Source organism: Juglans microcarpa x Juglans regia, chromosome 6D, assembly GCF_004785595.1.
Source record: "Juglans microcarpa x Juglans regia isolate MS1-56 chromosome 6D, Jm3101_v1.0, whole genome shotgun sequence".
Classification (NCBI taxonomy): domain Eukaryota; kingdom Viridiplantae; phylum Streptophyta; class Magnoliopsida; order Fagales; family Juglandaceae; genus Juglans; species Juglans microcarpa x Juglans regia.
The window spans coordinates 35,978,487-36,005,969 of NC_054604.1; the positions used below are offsets into that span (position 1 = coordinate 35,978,487).

At 36.3% G+C, this 27,483-nt stretch overlaps 2 protein-coding genes across 2 annotated transcripts; both read right to left on the bottom strand.

Moving 5' to 3' along the window:
• Window positions 1–5,140: 5,140 nt before the first annotated feature.
• On the bottom strand, window positions 5,141–8,135 carry LOC121236125 ((-)-germacrene D synthase-like). The gene is made up of 7 exons (XM_041132633.1): window positions 7,963–8,135; window positions 7,577–7,847; window positions 6,621–6,993; window positions 6,301–6,519; window positions 6,056–6,194; window positions 5,704–5,955; window positions 5,141–5,539 (listed from the first exon to the last, which is right to left on the bottom strand). Exons 1-7 carry the CDS (start codon window positions 8,083–8,085, stop codon window positions 5,246–5,248), a joined length of 1,671 nt encoding a protein of 556 aa, XP_040988567.1. The 5' UTR covers window positions 8,086–8,135; the 3' UTR covers window positions 5,141–5,245.
• A 12,800-nt stretch (window positions 8,136–20,935) lies between these two features.
• LOC121234487 (chitin-inducible gibberellin-responsive protein 1-like) lies at window positions 20,936–24,108 on the bottom strand. The gene is made up of 2 exons (XM_041130428.1): window positions 23,959–24,108; window positions 20,936–23,361 (listed from the first exon to the last, which is right to left on the bottom strand). Exon 2 carries the CDS (start codon window positions 23,196–23,198, stop codon window positions 21,462–21,464), a length of 1,737 nt encoding a protein of 578 aa, XP_040986362.1. The 5' UTR covers window positions 23,199–23,361; window positions 23,959–24,108; the 3' UTR covers window positions 20,936–21,461.
• Between the last annotated feature and the right edge of the window lie 3,375 nt (window positions 24,109–27,483).

A 27,483-nucleotide genomic window follows, 5' to 3' on the forward strand; every position in this document is an offset into this window, starting at 1 on the left:
GGTATGCACCGATTTTATATTTTTCAAAACGGATTACGCATCGGTTACCCTCATAAACCTGTTCGATTTTACCAGTTTCCAGTCTGGTTCGATATGGTTTCTTAGTTTTAATAAAATGAGAATTTGTCATAAAAATATGTTTATAAAAAAAAAAAAAACAGCTTTAAAAAAAATATGTTTTATTAAAAATCTATTACCATTTTCAAAAATATGCTTTATAAGAAAATCTGCTATGTAAAAAAAATTATGTTATAAAGAATCTACTTTATAAAAAAAATTTGTTATGTAAAAAAAATTCTGCCATAAAAAACTGCTATTAAACAACTAAAACAAAAAATCTGCTATAGAAAAAATCTGTTATAAGCCTATAAATTGATACTAAATTATTACTAATACTATATACTATACTAATAGTGATATTAATACTATTTATAGTTATAGTGATATTAATACTAACATATTAAGTTAACCATACTTTTATACGTATATTATGCTATAACTCTTATAATATATTAATATATACTAATATTATATATTATACTATTATAGTGTTACTATTACATATAGTATATATATAATGATACTAATACTATATGTTATACACTATGAAATATATATTATATATTATATAATAATAGATTGATACTAAATTATTAATAATACTATATAATATATTAATCGTGATATTAATACTATGTAATAATATATGGTCATAGTGATAATTATATAATATCTTATATATAATTATGATTTATATTATTATATATAATATAAAAAAATATTATATATATTAAAAAATTAATTTAAATATATATTATAGTGAACCGGTTTAGTCCGATCATATCCTAGAAATCATAGAACCAAAACCGGACCGGTTCCGGCCAGTTTTGACATTTTAGAAACCGATTCCAGACCCGTGCCACCGGTTCAGGCCAGTCCAGACCGATTTTTCAGTTAAAATTTACACCCCTAGGCCAGGTCCTTCGATCGCCTCAATATTGCACCAAAGTAGTAGGCAAATCGAGTCATAAGTCAGAGAGCCAAGCCGAAAAAATTCTACTTTTTCAAATTCTAAAACAATAATAATATTAAAAAATAATATTCTAATAATATTTTATTTAACTTTCAACTTTCATCTCAACTCACTATCCAAACCTCTCCCTAAATTTGTATGCAATGAAACACAAGCGGTTAGCTGTCCTTCCTTCTTATTAAAAAAGAAAGTAAGTGGGTTGATAGCATTGTTTGTTTCTTTAGTTGTGAGGCTATACACAAAACGAGTGGGGGATTTAATTAATAAAAACAAACCTAGCTAGCTTTTACAACCTTCAAAATGAATATATATAGTTGAAATACAATAGTAACCAGTATAATATGCTCGAGGTAACTTAAAAGAATTAAGGGTATTGAAACCTAGCTTACGTATGATATTTTAAACTACATCATCATGAAGACATTTTTTAAGAGTTACGGTAGTCTCTATATAATTATCTCTTATTCATTTATTTTGATCTATTATAAAGTGCATGATCCACCTTGCTTTAGAGCACCACAATACAGTTAGCAATACTCATATTGGCACTGCATATACCAGCAGTGAATCAACCTTAGCTTTCATTTCTTTCCCCCACATGGGTTTATCCATCTCTGTCCTCGTATATGACATCTATTGCTCATGAAAGATTGAGAATGAGCATAAGAATAGTCATTGGTACAGCAGGTGGAGGCTAGAAATGCTTTAGTCATAAAGAGATTCCACAAAAGATAAAACACTTCTCCATCTTCAAATTCCTATCCTGCGGCAAATCCCAAGTACGCAGCAATCTCGAATCACAGTCTATGATTGATTTCGAGTGGCACACGTTCACCACTTTCTTTCGTCTTTATATACCCTCAGTTCTCTGCAAATTCTCCACAAAATATTTATTCTTTGCCACAACGTAAACAAGTTGACATGGTTTTATATGATATTTTAGATCTACTTTATAATAAAAGTAGTTTTATAATCTAACATACCACATCAAACTACGTTAGTTTGTAGGCTTATTTTTATGGAATCTCTCTGTGATTAAAGCATTTCTATCTTTATATACAATAGATAGCCTTCTCTATCTCTAATCTCTTAGTGCATTACTCATTACATACTCGTCCATTAGTGTGTGTGTGTGTGTGGAATCTTGGTTAAACGATTTGTTTTCAACAAAATAGGATTAATCAAACTTGTTTTTTCTTCCACGGGTAGCATAAAACCAAAGGAAATATATTTATATATATATATACACACATATATGTATTGTGTTATTAATTATAGTCCGAGACTACGTACAGAGACATATTTGAGATCATGTACGAATCCTTTCTTTAAAATCACATCATGCACGATGGCCTGGTCAATATCGTATGGTTTATGTTCTGAGCACTCTAATTCTTTGTAGACTCTATATGCAAGGAAACACAAGCGATTTGCTGTCCTAATTTGTTTCTTCTTAAAAATTAAAGAAAGTGGTTTGATCTCATTAATATTAACGTTCGTTTTATAGTTGCGAGGCTATATATATATACAAAATCATGAGTTGTGGAGTTCATAAAAACCTGTTTTTGATGATTTTAAGGGACCCGTAGATTATTCTACTCAGAAAAGGTCATAAAGTGTAGCACCTTTCCGCCACCTATGACCTGCAACACCTCTCCCCTTTGCCAACACCTCGACTCCACGTGTCGGCATTGTTCGTGCATCCCCTACCACTGTCTGACTACCGTTTGCTACCCCCAGTCGAAGCTAAGTTCATCACATGCAGCGCATGACTTCTTTCGGCTATGTAAGCACCGTCGCTCACAACAATGCATGACGCTTTTATAGCTTGCCTCATATCAAACCACCAAGACCTGACATCCAAATCTCACCATCCAAAATTCATGCCGCTTAGGAGATTTTTGCCTAGGGTTCCGTAACACGCAGTCGTGATCCACCCCCTTCTAGAGCTCACTAGGGGTCGCTCCACCCCCCTAATTCCCACTCGGCCTTTCCCCTCTCAATCCACCCAACCCGAGTCTAGATCCTCCTTTAATGTTATACGTCACCGCCTACCACCACCCCTCTACCGCCAGATTCTCTTTGTCCATCCTCTGTCCTGTTAGATCCTTTGATTTTTTCCTAGTCGTAGATCCCCTTCAATCTATCTAGATTCACCCTTGTCACAGACACCGCCATTGCTGTCGCAGTGCTCTGCCCCTTTAGACGCCACAACAGTAAGCCTGTTTGCCACTTACCTTGTATATTATTTTTAGGCTTCATACAGATTTCACTAATCTTTTTCCCCATCTGCGCAGCGACCCATGCACGTGCACACTCACAGTTTTCTCTCACTTTGAGAGGGATACTTTAAGTCGGCATGCTTGATTATCCAGAATTGCCCTTCCTTGCTATGAGTAAAATCCTAAGCTAACATTTGAAATACTAACGCAAAATAAACTATTAAAATGTGTTCGTTGTAGTCTGGTTGTAGTTGGTTAAGTGGCTGAGGGCCCTGTAGAGTGTTGGGATATAATACTTTTGTTGGTGTTGGAATTTATGGTTATGGGCTAGGTGAAGTGTTGGGAATCGCGTATAGTTGTGATTTGTAAATTTGTGAAACTATGTGCTGCTCTGTCATTGTTTGATGTACCTATTACCATGCATGTCATCCAATAACTGCTTGTCTTGCATCTGCATTTTAATTATTATTACTTGTCATGATTTTATTAATTGTGCTTTGTTCTACGATTGTGCTGTGAAACTGGAAAATTTGTGTTTTTGGTGTCAAAAGGCTAATGGAATTTTGTGGGTGTGTGCATATCACGACTCTAAGTTGAGATGGGGTATTATCTTGGTAAAGTTTTTATGGTCACTCGAAAGAGTGTAAAACTGAGTGACATCCCCTGGGTTGTTACCAAGTGACAACGGGCTAGGACGAGACGGCAATGCACTTGTGTTGACTCTGTGTCCTCTCTGCTAGTGGAGGCTAAAGGAGGTCTAGTAACATATGCGCCGGGCGCAAAACTGGGCATTGTTTGTTACAAAATCACACGCATGAACATTACCTGTGGTATGACAAAGGAAGTCATAGTGTGTGGATGATCCTTAGGGGAGACCATGGTGCATACCGTAACAAAATGAATATTTTCTGTATACAAAATGGGGTTTTGGTGTGAGTGGGTTATCTATAAATTTTTTTGGTAAAGGGAAAGGAAAAGTAAAATTTTGGAATATCTTTGTATGCATGTTATCGTGTGGTTGTCGATTTCCATTGTTTGTATTTCTTGGTGGTTGATCTGTGGATTTATTTGTTGAGATTGCGAAATCTCATTGTGGTGTTTCCACCTGCGGTTCCGTTTCACGCGCTAAACCGTAGACTTTGATGCAAAGGACGATTATGAGCAAGGAGGACCAACCCCACCTAAGGAGTGATAACCTCAAGTTTATCCTCGTTGTAGCTGATTGGATTCTCATTTTATTGTTTTTAGCTGAATGACTGTAATAAGCTTATGGAGAACTTCTTTGTTTGAATGTATTTAAATTTTCTGGTACTTAGTTTTTGGACTGCCTTATTATTTTCCGCTACGATTATAACTATACACTTTTAAGTTGCATGCTTGCACACACTCGCTTTCACATTGCGCATGGGGTGTGTGATCTGTGCGGTCAGCACCTCGGCGTCACGACTCCCTCAAAATCACACGTCATGTATTGATCAGGATGACTACGATCATGAGGCTTTCATTGCGATAATCTCCATTTCCCAGACCCCCTAGTTATCTAGGAAGATCAGGGTGAGAATTATTAGTATTGGCTCATGGAAGCTGGACAGGACGACAATATATATAGATATATATGTGTGTGTGTGACTATACATGTGATTAATTTGAAGTACAGAAAATTTGATTTAGCATTAATAGGCAATAGCTAGCCCTTTTGGCGAATGCAATTAGCAACTGGCCAAGCTGTTGGATTTTAACCATAAGACTTTGAAGGACCCAATTAGTTTGGAACTAAACGAGAAACGCAAACCTAGATGTTGCGCCGAGGCCAAGGAGAAAGTGATCTAGTACTATAAATTAACAATTTAGCACGCCGTTTATCAAAAGCGACTAATGGATCAGTAATATATGGCAGTCTATATATTTATCTATTTTTCATTTATTATATATATACTGCAAGATCTACCTAGCTAGCTTTAGATCAGCACCCCAATACAACTAGCAATACTCATATTGGCACTGGATATAGGAGGAGTGATTCGATCTTAGCTTTCATCTCTTTTCCCACATGGGTGTATCCATCTCCGTCCTTGTATATGACATCTATTGCTCGAGAAAGGTTGAGAACACGCGTAAGGATAGCCATCGGTACAGCAGTAGGCCTCAAACAATCCTCATTGATATCCTTCCATGCATCAGAAACTTGCCTGCTGAGTTCATCATATGCCACTTCTTCTGAGACACCATACTTCTTCATATAGCATTCAACGGCCGAGGCAGCATGCCCTCTCTCTTGTTCAAACTGCAAACATAGTTTTTTTTCCGTACATATTAAAAAGATTTGGTATGATAATAAGAGATCACATAGAAATCAAACACCTAATAACATCCATTTACTTTAAAACGTGGAGAATTTTGATCATTTCATATTTTGATCGTTATCGGAGCAAATTATTGGTCACATACCTTATGCGACTTGATGTCATCCGAGAGCCTACCAATTACTGACGAAGCTGTAATAATTTTAGGGTCGCTAAAGGCCCACACAAGGGTCTCCTCAGTAACAGCTATGTCACCCATGCCAAGAAATGACATGACTGTGAGCATGGGATAGCCAGAGGTTACTAGTGCGACTCGCATATATTCCTCCAGCGTTGGGATGTGCTTTGCATGAAAAGATTTGGCTTCATCGAAATATGCCCGGACCAGAATTTTCATCTGAGATATCTCAAAGGATTTCACATAACATTAAACACGATGCATGGCATTAAGTAGGAGGGATAAATATATAATAATTGAGTTAATGCTTGTATCTTACGGCTTCTTTTGCATGAGAAAGAAGGTATGATCTTCCTTGTTTTGCCAGCTCCTGCTCAATTTCTTCGAAAACGTCCAAGAGTGCCTTATAACATATTTGCATGTATTTTGGTAACGTACTCATGCTCCTAATATTCCACCTAATAATTCCAGTACCAATTGATCAAGTAATTATTAGACTCGTGATATCATACATGCACCAAAATGTTAAAAATAAAATACCACTCGATATCACTACTTTCAAACCTTTCAATTGCTTCGGTAAAGATCTCGATCTCTTCGAGTGTGCCATATACATCATAGATATCATCTATGATGGATGTCAGAGCAATAACTTTGGTTAGTATTTTTCTTGCAAGCGAGTACTGGGGCTCATAATAGACTGCCACAATCCAAAAGAAGCACTCAACAACTCTGTCTCTTGCAAAAGGTAGTTTCGTTGCAAAATCTAAATCTTTCCACCACCTACAGATTAATTAAATTAATATATTGACATTGATCAGTGCCATGCACCTCGAAAAATGAGTTGACATATATAGTGCTATGAATGTCATGCATAGCAATACCTGGCGATATGACGAAGTTCCTGCTTGTGTAATGTCTGCACAAGATTGAAATCTAATATCGAAAGCTTTAGAAAAGCTTTGTTATGGGAAGTGTCGTCTTGGTAGAGCGAAATGAAACCCCTGGACTCTAGCCTTGGAATGCCCTTGTGCAGGGATTGCTTTAGTGCATGAGTTACCTGTGCTGCTAAAGGATTGCTCAAATTGGATTTCGCGGACTCAAGTTGAGTGGTGGTGAAACTAAGAGCCGCATCAAGGATCTCTTCTCCATGCACCCTAAGATGTGTGGCTTCATAAAAGGCTAGCAAGCCTGGAATGTTGGCGCTCAAGCTTTCCTTGAATTGACTCTTTTCATCTTTGAACTTGTTAAACACATCTGCTTCAATGAAAATTTATGAGACAGAATATATATATATATATATTCCATACGTACACTTAAGAAACCCAAAATAATGAAGCGGCCTTCACAATATATGTACTAAAGCTCACAAACTTATGTACATATGATAGTATAATACTTTAAATGAAAACATAATAACTTATATATACTTTATTATAGTATAATAGTAATATATCATAGAACTTTACTATCAAAGTGTTATATATGATAATATATATATATATATGATAGTATATAGTACTGTATACTATGAGTTTATACTTAACTAATATATATCATACTATATATTCCAATATACTTTACTATATATGTTATATATGATTGGTGGGATTTACTAATACATATGATCTTATATTTTCCTTTATACTAATTTAGTATAGTATAATATATATGATACTATATATATGATATATAATATAATATATACTTTAAACTAAAATGTGTTTTGTAATCTGATATATGTATATATATATATAGCAACTCACGTTAGTCTGTAGTTCTATTTTGTGAGATGTTTTATAAACCAAAGATTTCTCTTTAAAACGAAAAATATAATTACCACATGAAACACGAAATCCTTGTTGACGTAGTAGTCGAAAATGAAGGGAAACATTGTAAAGATCATTGTCAATATCACTAGCACCCGAAGAGGCATAAATACGTTCTAGTGCTTCTTCGATGTCCCTTCCGAAGTGGTACGCCACCCCTAAGCGCTGAAGTACATCAATGATGTTCAGCTGCTTGGAAGGTTGATCTGCAGAGGCTAACAACTCCCTTCTCACCTCTTCTATCAATTCTTCGACTTCGCGTACATTAGAAACATGGGTAAACTGCACCAACAAATTGGGATAATTTGCAAAAATCAGAATATTATTCACGCGTTGTACGTTGGTAACTCCAAACATCAATCAGTTTATATATATATATATATATATATGTATGTACCTGGTCTTCGGGAATGTTATTGATGAAACGGTCACCCCAAATGCTTGGTTCAAAATTTGCAGTCCGGCGAATGGCATCTGATTCTGCATTTTGTGAGAGAGCAACCGAGGATGGGACAGACATATTTTGCTGCGATTTAAGACAACTCAAAGCTGCTTTGATTAATAGCGATTGCAAGCTGCTGAGAAGAGTTCTCTTGCAGAAAGCTTTGTTGGTAATTTGAAGCTTTATAAACAAAGCTTTATATAGGGCATTAATAGCAATGATTATGAGGAGAATGGGATGGGTTTAAGAGTCGTAATCAGATTTGACCCGAAACCTTTGGGCCGCGATGGAATGCATGCATCTAGTTTGATCCAATATTCTACTTTGTAAACCAAACCGAAGGGAAAATCTAATATCTCACATGCACGTGGAACGATCCGTCTCGTGTATGTTAATTTACGAAGAAAAATAATATTTACAGTTTTAAAATATATAATTTTGAAATATTTTTAAATAAAAATAGATAAATTTAGTATTCATATAAAAAAAAATTTAATAATAATTTTTACTTTTTTCGTAAAAGGTATGCAGGATTAACGATACATTACAAGACTGTATATAGTATTACCATTTAATTGACGCACGTGTAACCAAATTATAAGATGCTAATTAAATATCATTTTGATCCTAACTTGAATATCGACTAGTCTTCACTTTATTTATTCAAACTGACAAATGAGCAATTCTGTATATTTTTCTACATGCCAGCAAACAGCAGGAAAAAAAATTAAATTAGAATATTAGATTCAATATATAAGCTGCCACCTTTGAATTCGTGTGATTTTGGATTTGAAAAGTTTTACCATACCACTTTCCTGCTGATCAGGAGAAAAATTGTGGTGTAAAGACTGCTAATTAGTAAAATAATTTGGTAGGTCATGAGAATAGGTGAGATAATCTCATTATATCTTTTTATTCTTTTTTATTTTTTTTTATTATTTATTATTTTTTTATTATTTTTTTATTATTTACAGAATATTTGAAGATATCTCGTTATTCAAACGCAACAAATTCAAAACGCTTTCATCATCTTGTTGACCGCCATGACAATAAAGTGGTGAAGTTTTATGACTGTCTGAATATTTGTTACGTTGCCAAGTATTCAAGTCTTCAGCCATCATATTTGACATCCTTGGAAAATTATTAATTCCGATTCAACTTAGGTGAATCAGCATATTCATACTATAACCACAAACAAATATTATAAACGTAAATTTATTAACTGCCATGCATTCATGATGTGATTCGTTATATCTACTTTATAGTAAAACTAATTTTATAATCTGATATATATATATATATATTATATCAAACCATATCAATTTATAAATTTATTTTTGTAGAATTCGGCTTCTCTTGATGAATTCACACATCAAATAATTGCAATAGTTAAAAGGTTTTTCTGAAACTCAATTCAGCTTGAATCACCAAATAATTAATTTCGACGTTATAATTTTAAAGAAACACACTCTAAACTCTATTATTAAAATTGATTGTTGGTGCAAAAGCGCTGCAAAATAAAAAATAGTGAGAAAAAAGTTTACTTCAGGACGCGTCACAATGTCGTTTTCCTTAAAACAATATTCGTCCGCACCAATAACAGTATACACATGGGTTACACGTGAGTTTACCTCCAAGATACAATGAAGTCCAGAACAAATCTTTTTGTCTAACTACATTATGCACACACGAAGTTAGATCCGAATACCATCATATTTTACTATTCAACCAAGAGATTAGAAACTTGTTCTCTACAGAATAAACAGATCTTAACAAATTGTTTTGAATAAATGAAAGTTTTGGAGAGAGAGAATTTCGAAATTGTCTTCTGTCATTATTAAATTCATAGGCCAATGGATCTATTTATAGATGGTCAAATGATGCAAACGAAAAGTTACAACTTTTCATTTTTCTGTAATCTGATCCAAATAGGTATATTTATTGTGTTTGTTACCAAGTGACACAAAGATTGGACTTAGTTTAATGGTCACCACGCTTTGGTTGGTACTGGTTCGAGTCCCAATAGATTCGCCTCTTCAAATTTAATTTTTCCTTTACTTGCAGCGCCTGGCACCTTGGGTGTCAGCCCAACCATGTGGAGGGGCCATCCTCTCAATAAAGGATTAAAACACATTTTCTTGTCAAGGGTGTGGTTTGAACCCTTGTCCCTTGGGTAAACCAAAACCATCAATACTGCAAAGCCAATGAATGACTTATATTATATATAATGACCCAATTTATTATAAATAGGCTATTGCTTATAAACTTTCCTTTATTTCTCTCTTTCAAAAATAATTCATAACTTCTAAAAATAAATCCCAATATATTATCTAATATATATACATATATATATATATATATATTATTTTGAAAATATTTCAAACAATCCCCCACTATTTTCAAAATACATCCCCGTTAGAATAGAAAAACTTATACATAAATGAATATGTCTTTTGGAATTGAACCTTCACATAGTGAAAATACATCAAAGTGTGACATAGCGGCATGCAGAGGAAGTGAAGGGCAGAGGAGGTGTAGGGTTGAGGAACTGAAAGTGTCGAAGTGAAAAGAAGGCTCCAGATGAAAGGTGTCGTGGATCGTGGGCCTTGGGCTTATCTAACGGGCTCCAGTAATAAGAGGAAGAAGGGATGTGCGAGTGGGCCATGGCCCGTTACACTTTAGTCTATAAAGAAGCCCATTTATCTTTGTTATTTGTATTTCATTCTAGTGTTTAATTCCTTAAATTCCAATGGGTTGATAGCCATCTAGGGAGAGAGTGCTGGGTAGTTATATACGGGGAGCAATTTGTTAGAGCGAATCATTTCTTATTGTTGCAAAACCTTTTGTATTTCCTTGAGGGTGCTCACCTCAAATCGAGTTGTTCTCACGTTTGACAATAATTCTATAATTCACTATATTTCTATCCATCTTTTACCTCTGTATTTCGTAATTTTTTCTTTACAACTAAGTGGGTTTATTATAATTGGTATCAGAGAAGCCGATTATCTGCCTCATTGGTTTCTATGGTTGAAGGTACAAGATATAGTCAGTTACAGTAAGGGTTGAATGCCCTGAAGAAGTCCACCGATTCTCAGTTCAAGGCAGTGGACCTGGAGATGCAGGCCTTGAGGAAACAAGTGGAGAAAACTGTGGAGGGTGAGATGCTGGCCATGCGCAAGCACGTTGAAGTCGTGGGTCACCAACTCTCTTCCTTGACCGTGGAGCTGCAAAGGAAAAGCACCAGTCAGTTTGAAGATTCATCATCCAACCAATGGGAGCCCAAACAAGAGCATGCACTGTCACACATAGAGGACATCCAACCACACGCGATGAGGTTGGAGTTTCCTACTTTTCATGGTGAATAACCTTTAAGGTGGCTCTATAAGGTAAATCGATTTTTTACCTTCCATAACACACCTATACAACATAGAATGAGGCTTGTCTCATTTCACATGAAGGGCTAGGCCCTTGTGTAGTTCCAAAACCTAAATAAGTCTGGGGTGTTGACTGGATGGGAAGAATTTGTGATAGCCTTGTTAGTAAGGTTCGATCCTAGCTATTATGATGACCTTATAAAACAGTTTACACGCCTAAGACAAACCTCTATTGTTGAAGCTTACAAGGCTAGCTTTGAAATTTTGTCAACTAAGTTACAGGGATTATCATAAGGGTACAAGCTAAGTTGTTTTCTAAGCAAGCTGGGGGATGGCATTAGATTGCGTATAAGAATGTTTAATCCTTCAAACCTTATCACTGTCTACAGCCTAGCCAAAATCTAAAAGGAAAACCTAAACCTACCTAGAAAACTACCAAACAGACCCTTCACCAACCACTTCACCAATAACTCTAGTGAAGCAGCCTCCTTAAAATACCATTCCAACCCCCCACCATCAAATCCAACAAAAAATCATAACAAAGCCATTGTATCTGTGCAAAAAATAAGTCAAGCCCAAATGAAAAGTAGAAGGAAGAGGTGTCTGTGTTGCTATTGTGATCCCAAATGGAATCCAGGTCACAAATGCCACAGTCCAAAGTTATTCTTGATCAAAGAAGTTGAGGACAGTGTAGAGGGGGGAGAAGATGTAGACAAAGGGGTTGAAATAAATGAAAAGTGGTTTACACAAGACCATCCTACAGAAATTTCACTTTATGCAATCACAGGTTCACTAAACCCGAGAACCATGAGAGTCAAGGGCAAAATTGGCAACCAATGGGTTATCATACTCATAGACTTTGGCAGTACCCACAATTTTATGGATCCTATCATCCTAAATAGGGTCTCCTTGCCATTGATAGTAGAGGAAAAAATAAGAGTTAAGGTGGCCAATAGTAATAAGGTAGACAGTGAAGTGAAAATAGTAGGGGTTAATGTGCACATTCAAGGGCTATTTTTACTATGGATATATTTGTGCTTGTGCTAGCTGGCTATGATGTAGTGCTTGGAGTGCAATGGCTCCAAACTTTAGGGTCCATTTTATGGAATTTAAAAGCCTAACTATGCAGTTTTCTCATAAACAAACAACAGTAGAATTAAAAGGTTTGAGTATGAATACCTAGATTGAAGAGGGGCCGCTTAGCATGCTTCACAAAATGGAGAAGAATGGAATCTTATTACATCTGGTTGAAGACTCCACTAAGGTAGTAGGTCCAGAAATTCCATCCTCCATGCAACCACTCCTAAACCAATACTCAAACATTTTTGCTTCACCAAACAAACTACCCAGTGCAAGAAACCAGGACCATTCCATCAATCCCAAGAACCAACCCTATATCAGTACGACCATATCACTACCCTTACTTTCAAAATGACAAAATTGAAAAAATACTTAGGGAGTTGTTGGACTTGGGAGTAGTAAGACCCAGTCAAAGCCCCTACTCTTCCCTCGTGTTGTTAGTAAGAAAGGTAGATGGGACATGGAGATTATGTGTAGACTACAGGGCCCTTAATAGTGTGACTATTAAGGATAAATTTCTTATTCCGGTAATAAAGGAATTGATGGATAAACTATTTGGAGCTAAAATATTTTTCAAGTTGGACTTGAGGTCCGGCTACCACCAAATAAGAGTTAAACCAGCAGATGTGCCAAAGACTACATTTTGTACTCACGAAGAACATTACGAATTTTTAGTTATGTCTTTCGGCCTAACTAATGCCCCTTCAACTTTTCAAAGTTTGATGAATGAGATTTTTAAACCCCACCTCAAGAAATTTATATTAGTATTTTTTTTTTTTATAACATTTTGATTTACAGCAAGGACTCTAAGGAACACTTAACTCACTTGCAACTTACGTTTGAGATACTAAGGAAAAACCAGTTGTTTGCTAAATTCAGAAAGTGCAGGTTCGGGTGTGAAGAGATAGCCTACTTGGGGCACCTCATTTAGGGACAAGGTGTGAGAGCTGACCCTGAAAAAGTTACAGGCAATGCAAGATTGGCCAACTCCTAAGTCACTAAAAGCCTTGAGAGGGTTTTTGGACTTAATAGGATACTATAGAAGATTCATACAAAATTATGGGGGCATCACAGCCAAGCTGACCAGCTTGTTAAAAAAGGACAGTTTTAAGTGGAATCAAGAGGCATATGAGGTTTTTGACAGATTGAAGGCAACCCTTACCCAACCACCAATTTTGGCACTTCCAAACTTTCAGAAACAATTTACTATAGAGTGTGATGCATTAGGAGAAGCTATAGGAGATGTCCTTATGCAAGAAGGCAGACGATTGGCCTTTTTCAGCAAGGCCTTAAAGGGAAAAGTTATGGTGTTGTCCATTTATGAGAATGAGTTGTATCCATTGGTGTCAGTAGTGTAGAAATGGCGGCTCTATCTGCTTAGATAGACTTTTGTGGTCAAAACTGACCACTAAAGCCTCACGTTCTTGTTGGATCAAAGGGTGGGAACATCAATGCAACAAAAATGGGTGGAAAAGTTGATGGGCTATGATTTTTTGGTGGAGTATTGAAAGAGGAAAGAAAATGTGATAGCCAATGCCTTGTCAAGGCAAGGGGAAGAGGGAATTTGTGTAGCTATGTTATCACTACCCAGCTTTGACTGGGTTAAGGAGATTAAGGCTTCTTATGCCTCAAATAAAAAGATAGGGGAGTTAATGTAGAAAAACAGTGTGGGAGACCTACCAACCCACTACTCAGTGAGATGGACAGCTTTTATACAAAGGGAGGGTTTATGTCCTTACTGAAACCACATTTATAAAGAAAATATTGGAGTTGGTCCATAGCAGTCCCATAGGGGACATTTGGGCTTTGACAAGACTATGCACAAATTCAAGAGAGACTTCTATTGGCCTAGGTGGAAGACAGACCTAAAACAGTTTCTAAGGGAATGTGACATCTGTCAAGTGATAAAAATAGACAACACGCGGCCCAGTGGACTTTTGCATCCCCTACCAGTACCTCAGAAACCATGGATGAATATCACCATGGACTTTATAGAAGGGCTACCAGGTTCTAATGGATTTAATACTCTATGGGTGGTGGTGGACAAGTTCACTAAGTATGCTCACTTTGTGCCTCACACCCCAATACAACTCACATAGTGGCTCAATTGTTTTTTAAACACATTTTTAAGCTTAATGGTATGCTAGAATCCATTGTTTCTTACAGGGACCCGACCTTCACAAGAAAGTTCTGGAAGAAGTTTTTCTCACTACATGGAGTGCAATTGGCTTTCAGCACTTCGTACCACCCACAAATAGATGGGCAAACGGAAGCCGTCACCAAGTGGCTGGAAAACTACCTCAGAAGCTTCACTAATGACAAACCTAAAGAATGGGCTAAGTGGGTTGAGCTAGCCAAGTGGTGTTATAATTCTAGCTTACATGCATCAACAAAGATTTCACCTCTTGAGGCTTTATATGGCTACAAACTTCCAAGGATAATTTCCTACACTACAGGGAACTTTAGACTCAAAGAAGTGGACAGTGTCCCAGGGGACAGAGACAAGTTATGGTATTTACTTAAGGAAAATATCACAGCAGCCCAACAACACATGAAATTTTACTCAGATTTAAAAAGAAAAGAACAACAATACACAATGGGCGAATGGGTTTACCTACGACTTCAGCCATATAGACAATTTTCGGTGTAACAGCGACAGATGTTGAAGCTTTCACCCTACATTTATGGACCCTTCCAGGTGGTTCAAAAGGTAGAAGAGGTGGCCTATCGCTTAAAACTACCAAACATGGCCCAGATCCATGATGTTTTTCACGTGTCACAAATCAAAAGGAAGCTAGGCCAAGGCACAACCCCAGTGCCTAGGTTACTTTCACGAATCCATAGGGAGTCATCAAGCCAGAGCCTGAAGAAATTTTGGCTTGTCGGCTAAGGAAGAGGAAAAACCAGGCCATCATGGAAGCCTTGTTGTGCTGGCAGGGACAGCACGCAAAGGAGACTTCATGGAGTCCCTACCATGATTTGAAGACCGATTTCCCCCACCTTGTGGGCAAGGTGCTATAATGGGGAAAGGAATGTGACAAAGCGGCATGCAGAGGAAGTGTAGGGTTGAGGAACTAAAAGTGTCGAAGTGAAGAGAAGGCTCTAGATGAAGGGTGTCATGGACCATGGGCCTTAGGCATATCTAACGGGCTCCAGTAATAAGAGGAAGAAGGGATGTGCGAGTGGCCTTAGCCCGTTACACTTTAGTCTATAAAGAAACCCATTTATCTTTGTTATTTGTATTTTATTGTAGTGTTTAATTCCTTAAATTTCTACTAGCTAATAGCCATCTACGGAGAGAGTGCTAGGTAGTTATATACGGGGGAGCAATCTGTTAGAGGGAATCATTTCTTGTTGTTATAGAACTTTTTGTATTTCCTAAAGGGTGCTCACCTCGAATCGAGCTGTTCTCACATTTGACAATAATTCTATAATTCACTATGTTTTATCCATCTTCTACCTCCATATCTCATAATTTTTCCTTTACAACTAAGTGGGTTTATTACACGAAGCTAATCAGAATGGCATAGTAGACATGTTTTGAACTAGTGATTCTATACAATTAGTTGGATATATCTCACATATAAATTTTCTTTCTCTTTGGGTAGTTCATAAAAGCCAACACATGGATTGGCCTTGTGTCTATATCCCGGTTTCATGAGCACTCTAGACATAATGCTTAATTCACATAGGAGAGGGCACCACTTCCGACACTCATATAGGTAGACTTATCGAAAGTGTCATGTAACTAAACACTTTAACAAAACTATGTTATAAGTCTATTAAGAACTTATTCCTTAGACTCTCATTTTCATTACAGTACCAAGCACTTCAAACTTTGGGATAGTAAATTAGTTTGAAAGCTAATTTTAATATCATAGTGCTTGTGAACCATGAACATATAATGTACCATGTTCATTGAACTCAAGTCATGATATGTTCAAGAGTTGAGTTGAGTTTTCGTTATTGATGATTTTATTGTTTTGGCTTTAAACACATCCATTTGATGTCCCACATCAATTCTTTTGCAAGTTCTTTAGTTAATGGATATGACAGTTCCAACAATATCTTGTAAAATCAATTGTAATTACTCCGTCTGTGAGTAATTGTCTTAATATGTCTAGACTTGTCATTATATATATGGCTTAGGCCCATGACAGTATTTCCTAATTATCACAATGTAAGGATATTGGTGGCATTGAGTTTCGTCAAATCCAATATCTCTATTGATATTTTATTAGCCACTTTGCCTCTTTGCTTCAAGAAACCAATGTTACAAACTTGGTCATTATGGTTGAGTAAGTTATGCATGATTGCTTCTTTGATCTCAAGAGATTACTCCTCCACCAAGGATAAATGTCTACCTATTGGTTGATTTGTGATCATCATGCTCAGTTCCCAACTGACATTTATATTCCTTCTACAATTGAAGGAAACCTCCTTCTATAACCGAAAGAAATCCATTGTACTCAATACCATAATCCATGATATTTCTCAAAAACCATAAAATGCTTTGTACAACTATCCAAATAACTTGATCCTTTAAATGCATTATATAAACATAGCAATATATAGAAAAATCACATATAAAAGTCACATTTTTTATTTGTTTACATGCATATTCATAAATTAAATCATATCATTTCTAGGCATCTAGCATTCATGTGTTCTAAATAAAATAAATTAAGAAAAATATTAGCTTAATTATTAATATCAAGTTTGAATATACATTCACTCAAATATCCATTCCCCACGAAATTAGCCTTTTTGGTCGGTACAAATTTATCTAACTCAAAAGCCAATTTAAACCCGTACTTATTCAGAAGACTACCAAATACAAGATTATTTCCAACATCTGGTACATAATACACGTCTTTGAGAGTAAGAACTTTTCTGGAGGTAAACTTTATTTTTATTGTCTCTTTGCCTTTAACTACGGCAGTGGATGAGTTTCCTATGTAAAGAACATGACCATTTTCCAATGGCTCGTACCTCTTAAATAAACTCTTGTCTTTACAAACATGCCTTGTTACTCCTAACTCAATCCACTAGGAGTTATCTCCTTCAAGAGTGTTGGTCTTAGAGATCATAGCCTCAAAGTTCTCTCTAGAACCAAAGTCCTATCGTTTCTTTTCAAGAAAACGACATTTTCTTTTGTAATGGCCTTGTTTGCCACGATGAAAGTAACTTACTCCCAGATGGTTCTGATTTTTATTTTGGAAGTAACTTTGCTTTCTTCCAAAATTATTATTTCTCTTCTGGTTTTCATATCCAAATTCATTAGGTTGTCCGGGTTTGTGGGTCTATCCTTCCTCTACCATGTGCATGTTAGAGGTCAAAGAGTCACGCTCTTAATTTATGTCTCTAAGGCTTATATATTCTTCTATACGAAAATGTGCCTAATTCTTCTAAAGACATTTCCACGCTTCTATGTTTCAAACTTTTTTTATAGTTTTTCCATGATTGAAGACGTTTATCAATAATGGATGAAACTGATATGGATTCATCCATTTTCATATCATGTTGAGAAAATTGATCAAGAATATGCACAATCTCATTAAATTGTTCAACAACAGGGCTAGAATCTACCATGGTGTAATTGAAAAATTTTATAGCCAGAAATCTCTTACTTGTAGCATCTTCTAAAAGATACTTAGTCTCAAGTGCATCCCATAGATCATTGGCGATTGCTTTGTTCTGATATGCGTCAAACAATGTGTCAAACATTGCATTGTAAATATGTCCCTTGCAAATGTAGTCGTCTTGTTCTCATTTGATCATTGCCTGGCTTTGAGAGATTGCCACGTCCTCATTTGCATACTGCCTAAGAATGGTTAGAACATATAACATTTTGAGACTAGCTAAGAGGAAGTGCATCTTCTTTTACCAGCGTTGAAAATTGGCTCCATTAAAGCGTTCAAGTGTTACAAAATCTGAAGCAAACTTTCTCAAACTATGCGTCATTAATAATCATATATTGTCTTAAGATTGTTGATGTAAAGGGGCTGCAAAATAACAAAAATAATGAGAGAAAAATTTACTTCAAAGGGCATTACTATGTCTCTTTCCTTCAAACAATATTCGCCTCCCACCAATAACGGTATGCACACGGATTATAAGTGAATTTGCCTCCAAGATACAATGAAACTCAAAATAAGTCTGTTTGTCTAACTACGTTATGCACACATGAAATTAGATCTCAATTACCCTCAAATTTTACTATTATCCAAGAGATTAAAAATCTGATTTCTGCAGAATGAACAAATCCTAATAACAAATTTTGAAAAAATGAAAACTTTTGAGATCGAGAATCTCGAAATTGCCTTCTTCATTCTTAAATTCGTAGGTCAATAGGTTTATTTATAGATAACCAAAGGATATGAATAAAAAGTTATAACTTTTTATTTTTCTAGAATCTAATTGGAATAGGTATATTTATTGTGCATGTTACCAAGTGACACAGTTGGACTGCCTTCTTCATTCTTAAATTCGTAGGTCAATACATCTATTTATAGATAACCAAAGGATATGAATAAAAATTTATAACTTTTTATTTTTCTGTAATCTAATTCGAATAGGTATATTTATTGTGCATGTTGCCAAGTGACACAATTGTCCAACGGTGACGTTGCTCCTCTCCATCCATCACACAGGCTTGATCCCCAAGTGGTATGTCTTTTGCATTTAATTTCCAACCGCAGTTCTTGTGCGCCATGCACCTTGGGCTACTAGGCTGCACGCTCCAAGCCCATGTGCATTGTCTCCATGCACAGCCCACCCACATAAAGCATAAAAATACTCTTTACGCATCCATGAGGTTTTGAATCTCTTCCTATTTGTTCAAATCAAGCATTCTGCACCACCAAGGCAATAATATACTTTGAGTTGTAGTATAGACCCATTTTATTATAACTATAAGCCATAGCTTATAAACTTTTCATAATTTTTCTCTTTCCAAAATAATAATAAATATAATATATAATTATTTTGAAAATATTTTCAACATTGATAAACTGAGAATAATCAATAGTATGATCATACAAAAATATTAAGTATAAAGTAACAATAGTTACAATCCAAATATGATCAATCAAGTCTTCATTAAAATCAAAGTTTTGTAGTCATGAAATGAAGCCTCGAGCATGGGTCGAGCAAATTAACAATGTCTTGGGCCTTGGCAAGACCTCTCTCGATTGAACCTCAAGCGAATTCTCTATCTTTTATCTCGCTAGATCAAATGTCGAGCATTCACATTGGTATATACATATGTATATGCAAAGTCATATTTACAAAATATAACCCTAAAATCCTCTATATTAACCTATGCATATTCAAATATTTAGCTAGCTATGAAACAGTGCTTATCTAAATTTGGATAACTACTATTCACTCCACAAAACATAATTTAATCATTATTTCTCTCTCCTCCCACTCTCTCTCTCACAATCCTTTTATTTTCTCCCTCATTCAACAACACAACAAACCTTCACTTACACATTCATTTTATTATTATAATATATTATATTTTTTTTCATTTTATTATAGTTTTAATATAATATATAAAAAAATTATATTTTTTATTATTACATTTGTATTATTAATGTCAGATGTATGTAGTTGATGCTAATTGCAAAATATATATAAAAATTTGATTTTAGCAAAAAATTAATAATAATTATTATTATTATTTTGTCTCAAATATGCATAAACTAATGTAGAAATTTTGCTTGAATGATAAAGTGGTTATGTAAAAGAAATGATTTTATATATGTATATGCATAAATCAATACTAATGCTCAAATGTTCAAAGAACAAGAATTTTTGTTCTCTTATTTTGTGCAATTTTCTTCCTTTGAAAGCCTTCCTAAAACACAAAATTGAGCAAAGATATTGGGTTATTTCACTTTTTTACACGAGAGTACAACTGTTTAAGATAGCCAGTGCTAGGTGCACGTCACAACAGAGAACAAATCTGGCCTGCAATATTTGCAACCTACGAAAGAAACTCCACTCAGAAAATCCAGGGCCTCGATTCGTTCCTGAGACAGGTTGGGTGACAAGCTTTGATGGCCGCGTCAGAAGGTTGGATTTCTGACTGGATATTCGTCCCAAAATCCGACATCCTTTACTATAATCTATGGATGTGTTTTTGCCTCGGGATTTCTATCTTTTCTAGGTTCGACATCGTTTGCTAATTTTGTTGCATTTGGGAAAAAAATGCTAAGTTTTTGTGCGGTGGTTCAAATTGCAAGATAGATAAATACATTTTCTCAAAGAGGTATTTATGGTTGGAAATTGTCTTTTAACCATGGAGTTTCGTTGATTTATGGTGGGAGAGTGACAAATAGCAGAGATTGCTCGGAGACCATATATTTATAACAGCTTCGAACTTAAATTATTAGAATGTCAAAAGACAGAACAAAACAAAATAAAACTCATACGCCAAAAAGATTTTGAAAAATCCTGCGTTACAGTTTATGAAAATAGAGTCTCGAGGCTGGCAATATTAATGGGAGTCTCATGGCATCTCAAGGAAAAGAGGAGTCGCACCTCACAAACAGACTTGAGTAAAGATACATTCTAATGCTACCCATTCGATGAACTGCGTGTCTTTACAAGCTATGATAGCCAACAGTGGCTTATTGGATAACTAGCATGGGACTCCTATTTTCCTAACATAACAAGACACCACAAATGACAGAGCCTTGTTCCATAACAACAGACTATAAACAATAACGAATTAACTTGGCTTGCCACGTGCAGTAATACTATTACAAGTTTATCAACCCCCATCAACAAGGATATACACAACTCTAATATACTACTGAAACAGCCGATGGAAAACTGGACAACAATGCACAAGATTATTCAACGCACCCGCCCATCGGCTGATGCTACAGTATCCCCCCACCTTCTACGGCATGTTACAATGTCAGTATCACAAGCCTGGAAAAAGTACAGTCTTTCCATGGCTACATCTTATACCTTTCTCCGCTATTATCATTGCCAGGCAGAAGCCGATATCAGGTTTCTGTCCTTCCAGCCCAACAGCATCGCCCCATCCCTCTCCACTAGCGTATAATGTTCTGAATAACACCTCAGCAGGGTCCCTATCACAGAGTTTACATATGAGCTTAATGGATATTGGCAGAACCCGGCCATTGTCAATCTAGACTTCCACTTGCCAAAGAGCTCATGGCGCTCCACCCTCTCCTTCCCCTCGCAAGCAATTATGTTCACGATATCCCTGGCCAAACATTGCTGCTCCACATTTACCCGGTCTTTGCTGTTTCTTGGAAGGGTGACATCGATAGACTCGAACATTGCCAAGTAGAAGTCCAGAGTTTCTACAAACCTATGGAAGAACGGGGTTGTGTTTGTGTTTGATTCTTGCTCCACCAAAGTGACTACCTTGGGAGACAGTGACTTTACCATTCTCAGCAGCTCATCCCTTGGATTGTTCACATCTACGCTCTCATCAGGAGTGTGGTGGAGCTGCAGGGGAAAGTTTACAGCCAGAGCCTCCCCAGGTCTGACATTAAGCATTTCTGGCGTGACATCTGGAGCAAAAACTGGCACTCCATGAAACTCAACTGGGATGTTAAATTTCTCAGAGATCGCTGCCAACCGCCTCCCTACAGCCTCCAACCCATCACCACGGGCATATTTGGAAACAGGGTCATCGATCCCAGTAATTCGCACATGGGGAGGCCCTCTGGGCCGCGCTGCAAGTGCTTGAAGGAGAGTCATCCACTGGGCTCCTTGAGCAATCTGAAAATCTATGATGTGGATGCGATCCTCATTTCTGCATGCATCAGCAATGGCCCCATTGGCTGCCATGTAACCAAATTTCAAGTAGGGGCAGATTTCATACAGGATATGCATGTATGAAAGCAAGTCCTTACTCTCGGGCTGTCTACACCTAAGGGCACGATAAATGTTGGTGCCAGATGCTTCCTTTCTTGCCACAAGCCCTTCTATCATGTAAGCACCAAGACGCTGGATAGGTTCTCCTGTGATAGACACGGCACCTCTAGCCTTTTCCACCAATTTATCAAAATTATCCATCCTGTTCTCAGAGAGAGCTTTAGCAGATGCAATCAGCAATTGCTTGAGACTGCCTGGGGAGAAACTCGGCAAAGATGCTTCGTCCATCGCTTTGTGACGTTTCTCTACATGAACAACTTCGTCTGACTGCATATGCCCAGAAACGAATGATAGTTGAGACTGAGATGCATGTACCCCCCGTGACTCCAGGCTCCATGACCTAGATCTTCGGTCTGGTCTGCTAACTTCCCGTGCAGTGGCTTCATCATCATCAGGCCCCATCAAAGCAGTCTCTAATTCCAATAAAGCGTGTCTTATGTTCTGGCTGCAATTTGCATCCTGTATATAAAAAGAAGCCGGAATACTAGGATCGAGCTTGTGATCTTCTCGAAGACAGTCCAGAGAAGGATTTAACTGATGATAATAGCTGCTAGTTTCTAATGAAGAGTTACAGGAAGGGCTTACTCCTGAGAGATTCTCTGTGGAACTGTGCTGTTCCAGGCTCTCACTTAAATTTGTGAGGCTATCGGTATCAAACTGAGTTGAAAAGGGTGAATCAGGTGAGTTCCCTAAATCAAATTTCAAGGACCCAAGCAGTCTATTAGGTATGGATGGAACAGCAGGATAAGATGATGTGAAGGATAGGCCGGCACCAGTTACTCCAAGTCCAAAAAGCTGGTGCGAGTCCATGCTATGGGGTTTGCATTAGGTGATTTATGTAATAAGAATTCTCACTGCTAGTTGGTGGATCAGAAATGAATCAGCCTTGGCCCTTCTCCAAAGAACTGCAATCAGCACGTAACAACTTAGGACCCGAAGTCTTTTACCTTCAAGATTATAGATTATAATCAAACTGAAACAACAAACAAAGAAAAACAGATAAGTTATTGTCTTATTTTATCTTTAAGAAAGCAAAATAGAAGTTACGTTCCAAATCAAAATCAATCTGTCTACAAAGTCCCATACCAAAATCAAATTCAAGAGGGTTTACACACGGGAACAAGCAGGGAGAGAGAGAGAGAGAGAGAGAGAGAGAGAGAGAATTAAAAATAAATAAAGAATACAATCCCCAATCTAATCAAACGGGGTTTCATACTGAGAGTCTAATTCCAACTCTCAAGACACTTAATTTCAACCCAAATACACCAAAAAAGTTGCCAGCCCCTTGGTTGTTTGCCAATAAAGTGTTCGAAATCAGTATTAAAAAAGATCCACCACATTCAACTACCCTTGCGTTTTTAGAACCGATCAAAGATAGTACCCACACCCTCTAGAACTCAGGCTCAAGTTTGTTCATTTCCCCCATAGCCCAAAGCAAAACATAACATTTTACAAACAAATACAAGAACGACAATAATGCTCGAAAAATAATAATATAATAAAACAACACCAATAAACATTAAAAAAAAAACATGATAAGACGCAAGACATACAAAATTCGGTAAATTACCTGAAACTCCTTTGTGCAAGAGAGTAGCTAGTATCTGGGTGGTGTTCGAGTGAGCTTTGGTGAAGCTAGAAGTTCCCCAGGCGATTGTTCTTGGGAGTTGAGGTTTGGTTTTCCGTTTCCGAAGAGAAGGAAGCTAAGATTGGATGCTATTTATAGGAGGATAAGAGGGACTTGACGCGTGCGTACTGCGTAGAATGGGAACCTTGACGGTAACGGAGAGACATAGGGGAGTACCGAGTAGAGTCTTGAGGTCGTTATTGTACGTCGCGCGCTGTAACGGAGCCGGCGCACGTGGTGTCAACGGCTCAGCCCGCCGACCACACGTTACTCCCACCAAGGACTGGGTTGAACATTCGTCGCTTTTTCCCATCATTTATTATTATTATTATTACCATTAAAATATTATTAGTTGGTATCAAACGCGGTTCTCTGAAGTGCGTGGAGGATGAGCTTTGGTAAAGACAATTAAAAATAATTGTAAATCCCAGAATATATACATATACACACATTTTTTTAAGTATATTAATATCAATATTAAAATCATGTACAATTAGTTTTGTGTTAATAAATAAAATATATAATCTGATTCACTTAGAAGGATTTCTCGGTTATACAAACAAGCTTAGAATTGACAAAGGTTCTCTACAATTTTCAAACTGTCTTGACTCTTCGTAACCAATTTTCTTTAAATTTCGATTTTATTTAAGGAAGTAATCATTGAAATATAAAATTTTCTAATTTTCTAAATGTTATAAATGGATAAATAATATGTCAAGTAAAAATTATAAATATTCATTTTAAAACCTCAATAATTTAATTTGAACAAATATCTTCATTTGATAATTTTTTTCATGTAAAATATGGAGCATATTTAAAGTCATAAATTATTCAAATTCAAGTTTAACTCAACAATATCATATTAAATAATGTCATAATAAACTAAAAGTCAAAGTCAATAAAACTCTAGTGTTTGGCCATAATCATAATGCATATGGCAAAGAGAGTACAAACAAAGAACATATGGCTATTGTTTTAAATTTATGGATTGAGATCTTTAGATATCTTTTGTTGGGATTTTAGGTGAAGTTCGGAAAGAGACACGTATATGTTGAGCTATGCAACATATAACGTAGTATTTATTTTATTCATGTGATATTTGTGACTGTTGATGTTGTGTTTCGTTGCCTGAGCAACTTGGCGATTCCTCTCTGAGACCTGCAAGACCTAATGAGATGAGGGCTCAAGGTGGTGAAAGATACTTCTGATGTGGAGAGTGCAAGGAGAATGTGTTTCGATCCATTTACCTGAGCTCAGGACATGCTTATATACCTAGTCGTGGTAGTCTCCACCCTCTGGTAGCAGATCGTGCAAAGGTGTACTGGGCACTGTACTGGAGGCAGGATTCCCCTCTATCATGTCAATCGCCGCCTTGTCGTATTGTTTGTGGGTTTATAGTTTTTCCCTTGTTACAAGTAAAGGGAGGTGCGCGTATCAATGTTTTGAATACCGTACCGGACGTCGTACCGGTCAAGGCACTGGAATGAAATATTTTGATACTAGTACCGTTTCGGAATAGTCGATATATGAATAAATTATATATATAAATTATATTCCAAAATAATAGTCTATATATGAATAAATTATATATAAATACATATATGTATATAAATTATAAATAGTCTAGTCTGAATTGGATGTCAAAAAATAAACTTGTAATTTGAAAAAATGAAAAAACAAAACAAAACAAAAAAAAACTTGAAGGCCGAAATATCGACCGGAACGAAATTGAAAACAGTAGTGCCATGGTTGCTAAGGTGAGTGGACTTTAGGTTCTAACCTTGCATGTTGGCCCCTCTGGCCATTTAATGCGGCGTGCCTTTTGTTGGCAGTATGAGTTGTTAGCCAAGGCAGGTGACATGATTGGTTACCATATCTGACGGGCTCTCTTAGGCTCGGCTCAACCTTGCATTGGGCTATCTACCAATCGGCTTGGACCTTTGGGGGAACAAACCCAACACGGCCTAAAGAGAAGGAAGTCTTCTCAGTGACATTATTAAACGCTTTAAATTCATACAACATGTCTCTCTCTAAAATCCATCTAAACTCTAAGCATCTAAATTTAGAAAAATTCTATTCATCATCCTCACACACCATATATTACATTTTTTTCTTTTATAAAATGTGTGGTGTATGGATGATGAGTAGAATAATTCAATTAGTTTAAGAAGAACAAGACAAAAAAATAAAAATAAGTATGGTGTGTGAGGATAATAAATATCAAAGCCCATAAATTTAAATCTCATCTTCAATTATTTTTTTTTTATGGGAAATATAATAATTCATTCATTCATGAAATCGAAGTTACAACTGTGATCTAGTACATATAGGGAAAATCTCATATTACAAGCCAACTACTCACGATTAGTGCTCCACCAGTACTCAAATTCATTTGTGACTGGTATGATCTTGACTTGTATAACTCTCTACAGATAAACAGTCTGAAAGACCACTCTCTGTTTAAAGTGGAGATTTCAAACCCTACCTTCCAGATGAGAAAATGACTTTCACTTTATAGACAAAATGTCCAAGAGACTATTTCTTTTTTATTTTTACCCAAACAAAAGGAAATAACAATAAACATTAAGATAGATGTGAAAATGACGAATTACAACTGTAGATCCAAATTTTTAATTTGAAAGAAAGTAAAATACAAGAAACAAAGAGATTGTAGTAGCTCGTAAGGGACATGCATCATGCTAGGACTGTGGTAGCCAGTCAAGTCTGAAGAAAGTGAGGTCCCTGATCTTAGAAACGCCGCACGTGGCGGCAGTAGAAGCTTCCTAGTGTAGTGGCGCGTGGATCTCACGCGCTGCTTTGACCCGCGCGTGTGACTCATACACCGCTTCGTTTGAAAAAAACTTTCGGCAGCTTGAGAATCCTACGATGGGGCTCGTGGGGTTCGCTGGGCTCCGAAAAACAATAATCGGTGTTTCACCATACTTTAGACAAAAAAATAAATAAAAATTGGAAAATTAAGAACTACACAATCTCAAGTCTAAGCAGATGAGAGGAGGGGGGGTTGGGTTTGAGTATCTACGAAAAAAAGGGAGAGAGAGCTTTTTGTTTGATGTTTGAATTCATCTTCAATTATCTGAACAATAATAATATATGAGTATTTTTTAATAATATCAGTCCATGTAAACATACAATATTGTGCTTATCTTTTTTTAATTATTTAAATTTCTTTTTTTTTTTTACACTTCATTATATTATATATAATTATATGAATACGCAAGAGACTATGACCATTTTTGGGAGGACGGGACTACTTTTCTCTCTCGCTTCTTGTTGAAAAACGTATATAAAATTTTAAATAATATTAATATATATTGAATCATTGATGACATTGTTCTCACGCGCTGAGGGTGAGGAGTGGGTCTAGGCTTCTAGGGTGTGACTGGGTAAAAATCACTCACATTTTTTTTTTTTTATAGAAGAGAAACCACGCACATCTAAATACAGTAA